General features: G+C 41.1%; 3 protein-coding genes across 3 annotated transcripts; 1 reads left to right on the forward strand and 2 right to left on the reverse strand.

Moving 5' to 3' along the window:
- Positions 1–103: 103 nt before the first annotated feature.
- On the forward strand, positions 104–3,335 carry ccdc157 (coiled-coil domain containing 157; the record flags this gene model as incomplete). Its single annotated transcript, XM_079222904.1, has 10 exons — positions 104–366; positions 460–610; positions 706–1,393; positions 1,470–1,547; positions 1,628–1,797; positions 1,882–2,058; positions 2,148–2,316; positions 2,539–2,678; positions 2,800–2,885; positions 3,008–3,335. Exons 1-10 carry the CDS (start codon positions 119–121, stop codon positions 3,333–3,335), a joined length of 2,235 nt encoding a protein of 744 aa, XP_079079030.1. The 5' UTR covers positions 104–118.
- A 3,578-nt stretch (positions 3,336–6,913) lies between these two features.
- slc7a4 (solute carrier family 7 member 4) lies at positions 6,914–10,047 on the reverse strand (the record flags this gene model as incomplete). The annotated part of the gene is made up of 4 exons (XM_079223018.1): positions 6,914–7,119; positions 7,913–8,021; positions 8,217–8,923; positions 9,066–10,047. The coding sequence occupies 4 exons, from the start codon at positions 10,045–10,047 to the stop codon at positions 6,914–6,916; spliced, it is 2,004 nt and encodes a 667-aa protein (XP_079079144.1).
- Positions 10,048–11,243: 1,196 nt separating this feature from the next.
- Positions 11,244–13,632, reverse strand: dgcr6 (DiGeorge syndrome critical region gene 6). Its single transcript, XM_079221950.1, has 5 exons — positions 13,499–13,632; positions 13,235–13,395; positions 12,465–12,565; positions 12,228–12,368; positions 11,244–12,064 (listed from the first exon to the last, which is right to left on the reverse strand). Exons 1-5 carry the CDS (start codon positions 13,600–13,602, stop codon positions 11,987–11,989), a joined length of 585 nt encoding a protein of 194 aa, XP_079078076.1. The 5' UTR covers positions 13,603–13,632; the 3' UTR covers positions 11,244–11,986.
- Between the last annotated feature and the right edge of the window lie 458 nt (positions 13,633–14,090).

Below are 14,090 nucleotides of genomic sequence, written 5' to 3' on the forward strand. Positions count from 1 at the left end.
TGGGACTTGCAGTACTTTTTGTTGCAGGTTGCCAAGGAACTGTGACGTCAACAAGCTACACCTACTCGCCCTATCTGCTGTGTTAGACAGAAACAAACTATCAGCTACCTGGTCAGGTATGAGTCAGCTGTTGGGTCGTCAGGACTGCATCGAAAGCCTCCGAAAAGACGTTGTCGACCTTCAAGGTGCGATTCTGGACGTCTTTTCTCGAACTGGACCGGTCCGCTTTTCCTCATGGAAATTCCCCGATAAACTCTCATGTAATCTGGACATGGTGACTCTACTGGAGCAATATGACTTTGTGGATGGGGAGTATTCATTCAATCAACACTCCCACACTGTGTTATTGGAGCTGGTGATTGACAGGTAATACATATCAAATTAACACATATTTACAATAGTTATTTCTTGTAAATTCACTTGAGCATTACTTGCCTTTTCTCTCTCCTTTCACTGAAGACTACTGCTTATTCTGCAAAGCTTCAATGCATATGTTGAGCAAATTAGGTGCAGCCACAGGAGAGAACAAACCCAGCACAGAGGATGTCTGTCAGTTGGTCTGGTTGTCAGAAACTATTGGAGTAATTTAGTTCAGTTTACCAACCTAAAGGTAGGTACATTATTTTATTTAAATGAAGATAAAACATGTACAAAATCATGTATATAGAGATTGGACAGATCTCATTACTTTCTTTCTTATTTTAGGGGACCTACAAAGACATCAAGACACAAGCAAAAGCAAAGCCATTTGACTCTGATGGGACAGAGACAGTGTCATCGGTTTCCCCCCAAATGAGCAGCAAACATTGCTTATCTGCCTGGTCTTCAACAAGCTCCTTTAAGTGTTTGCCCCAGAATCACGGACCTTCCAGTGCTACCCATAACACCCCTTGCTATCCTAAAGTTGACAGCCACAATGTAAGTTGCCAGACCATTGAATCATCCCTTGTTCCCTGCAGTGCATGCCACGAAGTGCAATCTACTTTGATAAAAAACGGGCATGCTTTGGTGGAACTGCTTCAGAGTGAGAGCCTGCCCTCATCTCTGCAGCCACTCTTAGTAGCTGTGGAAGACACCCTGGAGCTGGGACATATGACAGCAGGGGATGTAGCCCAGTGGGCCAAAGAGCAGCGAAGAGACATGCGCCGGCTGGAAAAACATCTTCTAGATGTGCGGGGTACTGTGCAGCCTCTTAAAGATAGACTAGCAGAAGCAGAAGTTGAGCGAGAGAGATTCAGGTCTCAGTTGGAAAGTAAACAGAAAGAGTTCAAGCAAGAGATGGAAAAACACCAAGCGAACACAGTACAGTTGGAGTTTTCACTGAGGACAGCACAAAGATCCACTGAAAAAACAGAGCAGAGGTTGCAAGAGGAGCAACAACAACTCAAGAGAGGTGCAGAAACGTGAAAAATGAATATGATGGGAACTCATTGCAATCACAAACTATATCTTTGCTATTTTTGTAACAGAAACACTGTGTTTGAAGGAGAGTAATTCCAGACTGAAAGAGAAAGTAGCAGTACAGCATGATGCATTACAGGCACTTGGTAAGGACATAAAATAACACTTATACAAAACAAATAACAATACATGAAGTTGTTTCATGGATTGCTTTGTTATGTGGTAGAACAAGAAACGCATGTGCTGCAGGATAAACTGAGGACTTTGCAAATTGAGGAAGAGGCCTGTTGCAAACTACAGCAAAGGATCCAGCAGTTAGAGAGTCAAATCTCTGAAAATCAACTGCATCTTGACAAAGAGAATGCCAAGTACCACAGCGCTTGTCGTCAGCAAGAGGTCAGTGACATCACTTACAAAATAATTATTTCTTATTTTTAGTTAAGTCCATGACAGTATTCATGTTTATGTGGGTGCGTCTAGTCAATGCAGGCAAAGCAAAAGTCTTTGTTAGAGAGAGTTGATGCCCTCGATGAAGAGCGTGAAGAGCTGCAGAGGCAGTTGGTGGAGAGGGAGGAGAGACAGAGTGACCTTCACAATCAGCTGCAAAAGATGACAGAGGAGAAGGAACAAATGCAGGCTCAATTTGCTCAGCAGCAGGTATACCGAAGTTCTTGAGTGCAGCTTTGCATTTCATAATAAATACTTTTCAACCTGGTGGTTCATGCTGTGATGATTCTTTCCAACAGGAGCTGTGTTTGGAGCTCCAAAAGGAGAAGCAGACCCTGGAAACATACGTATGCGAGCTAAAGAACAGTGTGGCTAAGCTAAAGGAGGATGTGCAAGCCTTAAAGGAGAGAGAGAGGCTGTTGGTGGCTTTCCCAGAACTCAGCCCTCTGACCCAGGCCCAACCAAAGAGTATGGCAGTAAAACAATATTTGTCGATTAACGTTCTGCATGACTCATCCACTCATTAATTACATGTAAATATTACTCGCTCAGTGCTGTTTACACTCCTCCAGACTAGAGCACCATATCGCTTTTTTCTTTAGGATACACAAAAACATTCCCAACTGCTTCTATTTTTAGTAGTGCAATCATGTTGTAAGCGTTTAAATGTTGTTTATTTCATATTTCAAGGTACAGGAAATGTGCTTTTGGATATGGAGCAACAATTGCAGGCAAATACCATACGTACAAAAATCCTGGAGCAAGAAAACACTGCCCTGTACAGCAGCATTGTGAAACTGAGGCAAAGAGCACAACATAATGCCACCAGGGTAAGTGCATGAACGTATGTGAATTGGTGTGCGTTACACATTAATCAACTCTCATTGAGCTGCTAAATGTTGGTTTTGTGGCTGTTGAAAATTATATTGGACTGTGTGTTTTTATCAACAGGAAGCCTCACCATGGAGCCTCTCTCTGCCCAGCACATCTGTTGAACAGCAACAAAATCACCTGACACAAACACAAAAGAGTCCATTGTGAGTTTGATAAGATACTAATTTTACTTTTGAACACATGTAGCATCATGCATACATTTTTATAAATGATTAACCGTCACGCTGTATTTTGGGTATGGTCTTATTTCTCCTCTGTACCACAGGCAGAGCAGCAGTGCAACAGGGCTGGAATACGATAACAGAGGGAGGGAAGCAAGACGAGGGGAAAGTGGTCTTGAGTCAGCTGGGTCAGAGGATCGTGTGTCCACTGCCTCTTCCTCGTCTCTGCAACTTAACCTTCAAACCCTCCACCTCAACACGGAAGCCACTGCTGCTAAAAGACATCCAAAAACACGCAATGTTTCTCTTCTCTCTCACTCCAGAAGCTCAAATCAGAGGAACAAAATTAAACCCTCAATGCATAAACGCACTCTAACAGAAGACACTCTTGCAGTTGGAGTGAGAAAGGACAATGACTACAAATCTCATTAAAAGGCACATTAACATGTCATGTTGTCTTATTGTACATTATAGCACACTAACACTAATTATTTTGTAATTTTCAATTACATTATGCAGCTATGACAATGGATTACCACTGTAACCACTACATTTTTCATGATGTTAAATTGAATACAAGCGTTGTGGAGCACTGTTATTTCACTGCTTTTTAATAGGGTATTGATGTCTATTGAATATTATGTTTCTAGATATATGATATGCTGCATGTGTCTGAAAGGGTGGCCTTGACAGCAGATGAGTTGTCATTGTTTGTGTGACACTCAATGTTGTACAAACTGCCCATCTATTTAGCGACAGATGTGTTGTGGCTTTTTAAGCGCTATCTGACGAGGGTACCGAATGGGGATGTTCCCATGGAAACGCAAGTGCTCACAGGATTCACACTGCTGAATCACTACAGACCTTTATTTAAGTCCCTCCGAGTTAATATGTCAGTTAGTCCTCATTAGTGCTCCGAGATGAAGCCCACACAAATTGTATATGAGGTAACGTTTCTCATCGTTTTGGTGTTTGCACCTCACGTCACAAGGCTTGCTTTGCAGCGGTAATTTGAGATGCTCTTAGCTCAATTGTGTAATCTGAGTCTAATGGGGAGCCCAAGAGACTTAACGTTAGCTTGTGTCAGAGCTGTTAAAGTCAAACATTTCCTCTTTATGTTCTTGTATAAATAAACCTGACAGATAGTGAAGATTAGTAAGTATTAGTAACTAATTGCAAACACCTGATTAACATTACTAGTCATTCCAACGCTCTGTTTTCTCACCATTATTTTCTCACCTGATCATTTCATGCACTTAAAAGACAACCATTGACCTGAGGGTTAATCCTTAAATGGGGTTAATTGCATAGCCGTGTGTTCAAACATGCAATAGAAGTAGACAAAGTGATTAGTTCATATCAACTATGGCATTTAGTCAAGTTAATCATAAGCAGTAAATAAATTACTCTTATATTTATGTAACACACAACAACAATTATGAGATAAGTTGTTTTCTTTCTAAAATTAAGGTTAGTAATGAAGAGAGATTTTTTTTGTACTGGACTGCTAACACCTTTATTTATTTGAGCGTCATGGTTTAAATATTTTTTCCATAAGATTATTGAAAAGGATGTCTCTTAATGTTAGTTGCAAGGAAATGTAAGATATGCAATCAAGAATTGATAATTATTTATATTTCTACATGGTTGTTCTAAGCAGCAGACTTGATTAATGATCGTACAAAATAAGTTCTGCTCCATCTTTGATAATAAAAGAAACAATGCATGTATCGAACATTTTAAATTAATAAATGGTTACATATTAGCAACAATTTGGGTATTTAGCAGCAAGCAAATGTATAAAAGGCCATGCATCAGACTATTTACAAGTGCAAATAACTTGTGTTTCTATCCAGTCATTCTATAAATGCTATGCTCAACATGCAGTTTATGTTATCTGCTAATTATAGTTTATTTTATCCACAATTTTAGTTCACAATTTAGATATTTGTAAATGCTGTTTCAAAACATTTATTTTTCATTTATAACACAGTCTTTTGCATTTTATACAGACCTACACTATTAACAGAAATATTTGATAACTTGTGTGCAAGTACATATAGTACAATACAATTACAAATACAAAGAATTGGATCATTTATAACAGACAGAGAAAGCAGTGACAGCACATTTAGCTTAAAAAAGCACCACAGTATCAATATCTGTTACTTGCTCCGACATCCAAAGCATAACTGTGAAACAGAAAATTACCAAACAATAGTTTTCAGTGTGCAAAGTTGTACAAAATTCTAGGAATGCCAAAAATGCCTCCTACTTTACCTTTTTTCTTCCATGTTTTACTTTAGGTTTAATAATTAGAAAGCATGAAATATGTTTATTTTATCTAACAGACAAATAAATTGAACAACTAAATCATAAACACTGATAACGCTAACTTTGGAAATTAGTCTGCATTGATTACGACACGTTTAAGGCCATCGGTTTCTTATGCAACACATGCAAACACAAATTGAAATGAATGAAAACATAAAATTCATTGGGATCTTTTTAAGTAAATATACCTATGTAATACAAAATAAAGCCATCACTTATTTAAACTGTTGTTTACAAGTGTAGGCTTTGAGAATGCAGTCTATATAATATGAGTGTTCTCACGTGTACCTTTCTCTAATCTAGGTCAAACTGCACTGCAGACTGGCGACAGGGATTGATGCAAATCTGCTGGGATTACGGAGGCCTCAGATGGACACATCCCAGGTTTAACAACCAAAGTCTGCCTGCCTGCCAATGCTCAACCATGTGTGTAAGAATTCCCATTCAGGTTTGTGCTTGTCATATATATATATATATATATATATATATATATATATATATATATATATATATTCAATAGTCTAATTTTCTCTCAGGAAAACACAGTAAAATAAAGGCTCAATACTCTATACATTTGTATAATCTCATACCAACAGGGGGAAAGGGCTGCTGTTTAAACGTGTGAAAAAAGACTGGACAAGATCAGTGACACAAAAAAAGAACCGGATCATGGGATGAGATTAAATAGAGCATTGAAGTGCAACTAAAACGGTGAACACAAATTCCTGATGGAGACTAATAGAGGTACGGTACATGCAAACACAGATAACGTGACATACAAAAAAGACAATGCAAATTTAAGATAATGAGATCTGTATACAGTAATCATATAAATACATAGTTTTGAATATGGGATTAAACAATTTACCAGACACCACTTTTCTTGGGGCAGTCTGAGTAGCAAAAGGAGGAGATCAAATTAGTAGAGTTTGTAGTTTCTCCTGAGGTGTGTGGGAGAATGTGAAGAAAAGGCAAAAATGTAAACTCACAAAAGTCTGTGCATACCTCTGCTTGCTAAAAAAAAAAAAAAAAAACATGCAACATATGATTGTTTTATATGCTCAAAATGATTTTCCAGCTCCAGACATACAACAAAGTTAAATAAATCGCCTATATGTACTTAAAGGTTCTCTATACGAAATTCAGAGCATACATGTATATATTGCCTCCTCGCGGCTCTCAACATGGCAACGGGAGTACTGACAAAGCAAACAGTGTTTACCTTGGGCGGGAGCTGTGTATGAGCGCAGAGAAAAGCAGCAGCCATGAGCTTGCTGCTTTGTTAATGCTCTGAATATCGATTTTCGCACCTTTAACTAAACATTTGTCACACAAAAAAGCACCATATATAAAACCATGTGGATTTTGACAAACTGGCAAGGTTGCAAGAAAAGAGGATACAACACAACTTTGATGCTAGGAGTTTACAGAACAGTAATAAATCTCCCTATTGTATATTCAAGTATTACAAGATATACAATAGGCTTCGCAACAAGACAGAGAGCGTGCATCCAATCCTGTGCTTACATTTGGAGATCAACGAGTACAGACTGTGGCAGACCAGTCACACGCTGACGGGAGTGAGATACAAAGAGAAGACTAGAGATAGTAAAGCGCATTGAGTGGGAGACAACAGACAATACCAGGCAGTAGTAAGGACAATGTTTGGTCACACATCATCTATTTCCTGCGTTCTCCTCAGTGGAGGGGTTGACGTGGTGAGCCAAGGTGTCCAATTGTCCATCGGGCTGGACAGACTGCACCGTCTCTACCAGGCTGCCGCTGGGTAGCACCACGTACCGGGCGGCCATGTCTTTGGATTGCTGATCCCGCAGTCCCTCCTTGCTGTGCCAGATTCCATAGCCAAAATACACAAAGAGACCTAGCAAAGGGACAGCACGAAACACTTAATGGCTCTCAATCCAAGATAAGAATGCCGCACACGGGTGTGCAGTGTGATATATCAGTTTTGGTTTGTGTTTCTTTCATATTTCAGAGAACCAAGAATCAACCATGTGGATTTTGACAAACTGGCAAGGTTGCAAGAAAAGAGGATACAACACAACTTTGATGCTAGGAGTTTACAGATCAAAGTTTTTGTTTTTTCATCATGTGGTATTTGCATTCTGAATGAAGGTATTTATGGAAAAAAACAGTTTGGAAAAATATAATGACGTGCAAATTAATCACATGAAAAAAAAATGCCCATGGTGTGAGAATATTAGTTTATTCTGAGGATGTAACACTCGTGCACATTAAGTTCAGGGGGCAGATGTTTTAAGATTATAGACCGTATATAAGAAATGGGCATAGTCACCGTGATTACCCCATTTATTTGTGGACTAAAGTTTTGAAGCCTCAAGGTCGGCATTTTAGCCATCTCATCTGTTTTTTTTTGTCCGTCACCATCTTGGCTTTTTGCAACCACAAGTGACAGGAGAGGGTGGCGCCAAGAACAACCAAACGAAAAGGTTACAATTCACTTTCATGAACTGAAAACACACTGTGAAAAGGTTGTAAGATAAAAACACGCTGGTTGCTACCTTGGGGGTTAGCTACCAGCGTTGTCCGATCAGGGAGTTGCATACCCTGCTTTATCGTCGATTTTACTGCAGCATTGTTTTTGAGGCATTATGCAATATGGAGAGTATGTTTTCTGCCTGGTGCCTTCTTACCTATAGCGATCCATACGGTGAAACGAATCCAGGTTAGATAGCTGAGCTTCATCATGAGGAATATATTAATGAGAATACTGGCAGCTGGAGTCAACGGAACCAAGGGTACCTATACAACAATAACACATCAATTATACTCAAATATTTTCATGACAATAACAATTGGCTTCAAATAAATGTCTCAATTTAGTTGAGATTAACTGTTGAGCAGAATGTAACTGCATGTATGCAGTAGAGCAAACACAAGTGAAAGAAAGCAGTATTAAAAAAATATAACAGTTGCAAAAACCATAAAGGAGCTCACCTGGAATGTTTTGCTGTTGGTTTGTGGCTCGTGGAACCATATGAGTGCCAGGCTGAGAACATAAGCCAAGCTGAAAATCACCAGCAGCACTACGAGGCTCCAGACTGGCAGATCCAGCTGTTTGGTTCCAAATTCTAACACTACACAGAATGAGACTGAGCTCACAATTACATTCAGCACGCAGTAACCCACCACCTTGCCTGGCTCACAGTCTCCCAGCAGCTTGCCCAGGTATGGGTCCCAGTAGGCCTTCAGCTGTCCCACCCCACGCCGCTCTGTTGATGCCTGTCTCTCTACCAACTGGAGTTTGTCAGAAAAGGACTCGTACTGCTTCAGCTCCCCACTGTCCTCGTTTATGGTTTGAGACTCTGAAGGGGCATCAGAAGACTCAGCATTAGGGTTGGGAGATGTGGAAGCTGTTCCCTTGGAGCTGATTTTGTCAGGCTGGAAACGCAGCACAATAACACTCGCTGCCACAAAGGTGTATGCCAGGAGGGTGCCAATGGACAAAAACTGAACCAATGCCTCCAGGTCAAAGACAAGCGCCATGGTGGCCATGAGGACCCCAAACACCAATATGGCATTGACAGGGACTTTGGTGATGGGATTGACCCGTGCAAAAATGGAGAAAAACAACCCATCCTCTGCCATGGCGTACACAATCCGAGGGAGGGAGAAGAGATTACACAGCAGCACAGTGTTCATGGCTAGAAATGGGAACAGAGAGTCATTATCAGAATAAAGCATTGTGCATTGAGGGACTACTGCTAAAACATTATGTATTACCATATTATACTTACTCTAACAGCCATTTAAAATTGTACTTCTCAATTGAAAATAGACACTCACCACAGATGGAACCTATTGCCACAATAACTCCAGCCCAACTGTAACCCCGGCGGAAGAAAGCATCTGCCAGAGCCGAGTTGGGGTCCAGCGTGTGCCAGGGTACCATTAGTGTGAGCACCATTGAGACCAGGATGTATGCTGCAGCTGCCAATCCAAGGGAGATCGCAGTGGCAATGGGAATAGATTTCTGTGGGTTCTTAGTCTCCTCACTTGAAGATGCAATTACATCAAAGCCCACAAATGCGTAGAAGCATGTGGCTGAGCCCGCCAGTATTCCAGATAGCCCGAAAGGTGTAAAACCTCCTTCTTTCTGGCTCCAATTGGCTGGTTCAGCCAGCATGAAGCCAAATATCAGGATGAAAACGATGACACACATGCTAATAGTGGAGAAGATGTGATTGAGGTAAGAGGACACTTGAACTCCAAAGGAAATGAAGAATGAGGCAACTATTAGAATCCCTGCTGCAAGGAGGTCAGGGTAATGGGCAAGCAAGGGCACGTCCCACTGCATAATGTGTGTCTCGGTGTAGTTCTGGATGGCATGGTTAAAAATGGAGTCCAGATAGCCACTCCAAGCACGTGCCACAGCAGCGCCACCGATCATGTTCTCCAGAATCACATTCCAACCAATGAGAAAGGCCCAGACCTCTCCCACAGATACATAGGTAAACATGTAGGCAGATCCTGTTTTGGGAATGCGTGCTCCAAACTCTGCATAACAAAAGGCGGCCAGTAGAGAGGCAAGACCTGCAATAATGAAGGATATGATGATAGCAGGCCCAACTATGTCTTTAGCCACTGTTCCTGTCAGGACATAAAGCCCAGAGCCCACCATGCCACCGACTCCCAACAGAGTCAAGTCCAGGGTGGAGAGGCAGCGTTTCAGCGACGTGGCCATCATGTCATCGTCTAGTGTCTTGAGTCGGTTCAGTCGCTGACAAAAGCGCACCGCTGGGGTGCAGCCTCTAGGACAAGTTTCCATATTTACAGAGTTGGAAAGGCCAGCTAGACAGGAAGTTGTCGAAACGGTCACACTGGAGCCATTACCGGTTTATCAAGCTAACCTGCAAGACAGAGCACAAGCAAACAAACATTGACGAGTGCATTTTATTTTATTTGTTTGACTGCAAACAATGTGTCGTGGCTGTTTATCAGTGAGAGCCAGTATTCAGCCTCCTGGTCTGGGCGGTGCAACATCCTATCCCTGCCCTCGATGGGCATATGGCGACAACAGGACGCCTCCGCTATAATTACGTAACGCTTTATTCCCTTCTAGAAATAACCCCCCGGCGCCATAAACTACAAGATTCGTTTACACTACATCAACTATTAATCTTGAGCAGTATTTATCTATGGCCACATACTGTTCCGTGGAGGGAACAGACGACGACGGGAATAAACGTTGTTTTAATGGCAAATTAATAATTTAAAACAAAATGGAAACGGACGCAAAAAGAAGATCGTTAGTCTATTAGTCTCTACTCCTGAATGTGCAGAGCGACATCGCAATCATTCGTGCGTGAGCAGGTGTGATTATTTCACGTGATTGTAGCCGCATAGACAGACACGTCCGCCATAACATAAGAAACACAAGCCTTGCTGTACCGTTGTTGTTCAGGGTCCGTCATGTGTGATGCAGGTCCAGCGCTGAGATAAGTTACCGAAGTGAACCGTCTGGTGATGGAGCCGAAGGTGCGCGAGGAATAAAAAAACTACATGCGCTGCTTCTTAAAGGCACAGTCACCTTTAACTCGGAGGGCTTCCCCACTGCGCCCCACCCACATTACAGCAGATTATCCGGAACCGGTGCTCAATATGAATTTAAACACGAGAGAATCATATGAACATGAGCAGCTGGAGTAAGTACACATAATAATAGTAAAATTCGGCTCAAACAGATACAACTGAACAAATATAACACACAACTGGTCGACCTGGAAAGACGTGTCTTCAGTGTTAACACGCAAAATCCCGCATGACCTTTGCCGTCTCCCCCGGAGTTTTCCCAGGGGAACGGCTGTTGTAATTATCTCTTCATTGATTGAGGAGTCGTGGTAGCCTCCTTGTGAAGCAATTTGGGAATCAGTGCTACGCATAAATGACTGCACTGAAAAAGGTTACTGTAAAATAATTCACAAAAGACAGACATTTTGAGAGACTTAAATAATTTGTTTTATGAAAACAAATATTCATGCAATGGAAAAATCAACACATCCAAATATGAAAGACTGCCGTCCAAACTGGTTCTGTTCATATGCATATCATATTTTTAACTAAATTGTTCATTGTTGCTTATTTATGTGGGAAGTAAACTTAAACAAACAGACAACATATCAATGTACATTTGAAGTTGTTGGCTGAAGATCTAATTTACACCCCTAGTGCCCACACAACTAAAGCAAACTTAACAGATAAAAAAATAAATAAAATACAATAAAGCAATGTATTACAATACTGTTTATATAAATAAGCAATAACGTGCTGGACAATGGTCCTGCCACTTCAGTCAAAGGCATCAGGAGGCATTCATGAAGAAGTAGTCCCAGATGTCTCTGTAAGCAATATATTGATCTTCAATTTAATTTCTGACAGAGCCCTCTCCCTCAATGCTCTCTTTAAATATGTAGACAATGTATCTGTAAAGGTTTTGCAACGCGTGAACTTCCTAGTTTCACAATCTGTGACATGTCAGTTTAGTGCTTTATTACGTTGTCACAACCTGCTTCTGTTCTCCACCAAGACTGCAAACGTCTTACTTGTGCACTCGAGAACCAGCCTTCTCCTATAGTTTTTGATGGTGAATATTACACTTATTATAAGTGATAAACATGTTGTTTAAGCAATCAATGCCACATGTTGACCGACAGTCATTGGCTATTGCAAGATTTCCCCCGCTCTTTTGACACATTTGGGCCTCCTTCTCAAAGGAGTCCAGATTGTGACTCCTTCTGTTGAAGCTTGAGGATCAATTCGAGGAGGTTCATCTGCATTGTCAGCTCCTGAAATAACACATAATAGTAGAGGAGTAATTAATTAGGACATACATTGCCATCTGCTGGGCATTTGTCTGTACCACAAAGAGCATGTTTTCTATGCTGCACTACCATTTGTGGCGTTAGTATGCATTTCAACTACAGTGAGTGGACAGGTAAAGGTGTTAACCTGAGGATTAGTGGTGATAAAAAATCCAGGGACTCCTGCTTTCTCCAAGGTGTTCTGCTGGTCTATCACTTTTTGATCCATTTCCGCTACAATCTTTTTATCCATCATCCTTTGTTCCTCTCGCACACGAATTTCCAGAGCCTGATGACACAACACATAACCATTAATAAACAAAAGAATGGAGCAATAATCATAGCCCTTTTAGTGATCAGATGTATCTGGATGTCAATGCCTTACCTCAACCTCTGCTTGCTGGTTGGATTTGAGAAGCACAAGGTTGTGAGACTTGCATGACTGTATACCATCTTTGTGTTTCCGGACAAGATCTTGTTTGAGTGCTGCACACAAAAGTAACAGCGAATCAAACATCTCACTGGGATGCATTTGCAACCTCACACTTAAGGCCTGTTCCAAGAAGCAGGTTCGCTACTTGAAGATGTCCTTGTTTAGAGCATATTGTACACCACTCTACACTGCACACTTGTGGTCTAATTACAAAAAAAGCAAGCCTATGGAGACTTCAAGTAGCTTATAATGATGCCATGAGAATATTACTGAAGAGAACGAGATGGTGTAGTGCCAGTGAAATGTTTGTGGCTGCAGGACTTTATACTTTCCAAACGGTTTTAAGAAATCTTATGTAGACATTTATCTGCTGAGTTAATGACTCTGAAAATGAAATAATCTTGGTTTTATAAAACATAAAGTTGAGTACTACACACTACCAGTCCCAGCTGTGGAGACATTGGTACAGCTGTCTATTTATACGGCATTGGTAGGTCTATGTATTTTAATTGTGCTTTTGTATGTATTTTTATTCTATTTGATGTTTTGTACTATCTGGACCTTGAGTCTGAAATAACGTTTGATTGATTGATACTGTTCTTGATTTGAAGGAACTCCTAGTTTGAATCAGCCATCATCCAGGTTAACAGGCACAAGCTCGCTTCTTGGAACAGGACCCATTTGTCACTACTCGTTTTCCGAAAGAGAGCCAGAGCACCGACCTTGGTGTTCCCCGTTCAGCTTCTGCCTCTGGTTGTACAGGTTTTTCTCTGTGAGATGCTGAATATCCAGGAGTCCTTGCACGATCTCATAAACCGTCCCGTCTATGAGCGCGAGGGCCAGGTCTCCCAGCGTGCTGTAGGACAGGCGCTGCTGGAAGGAGCTAACCGTGGAGAGAAACAACAAAACACAAGTCATCACCGGGATCTGGGTTTGTTTCGCGCTAAAAGTGAAGGAAGTCTCGACTGAGGGGAAGGTAGCATTACCTCGGTAAATCTTTGACTAAGGTCTGCAGTTCAGATAACAGGTAGTAATGTCTCTCTTGATGTTTAGTGGAATCGCCGTCAGTGACTCCGGGATAAACATCCATCTCCTGAACTGCAAAGATGAATACCGAGTTGGTTAACACGTTCAGATACGCGAGCTAGAAGCACCAGGCTCGGCTACTTTAATGGTTGTGTGTTTAAACGTGTTCAGAAACACGAAATGTAAGTTATATTGAAGACTAGCCTGCATCTAAGGGCGATTAAAGTTACTAAACTAACTTGAATGCAAGAGGAAAGTGATGTGTTTGTTAGCTGTGGGTTAAGGACCCCAAGTTGCTGGCTGTCAATATGCCTGTCCGTAATGGCGCGTGCAGTAGCTTAATGTGTTCGCCAGGTGGCGCATTGTATCGCAGAAGGGACCCTCCTGAGGACCTATTTAACAAGATATGGCAATACGTTTACGGGCATTATAAATTAGCACGGAAGCATTATTATATATATATATATTTGTTAAAGGCAATAACGTCAATTAAAAACAGATAGTGAGCAATGTCAGATATGACAACAATTAACGTCTTGTTCTGTTATGACT

Source organism: Taurulus bubalis (genome assembly GCF_910589615.1).
Source record: "Taurulus bubalis genome assembly, chromosome: 8".
Lineage (NCBI taxonomy): Eukaryota > Metazoa > Chordata > Actinopteri > Perciformes > Cottidae > Taurulus > Taurulus bubalis.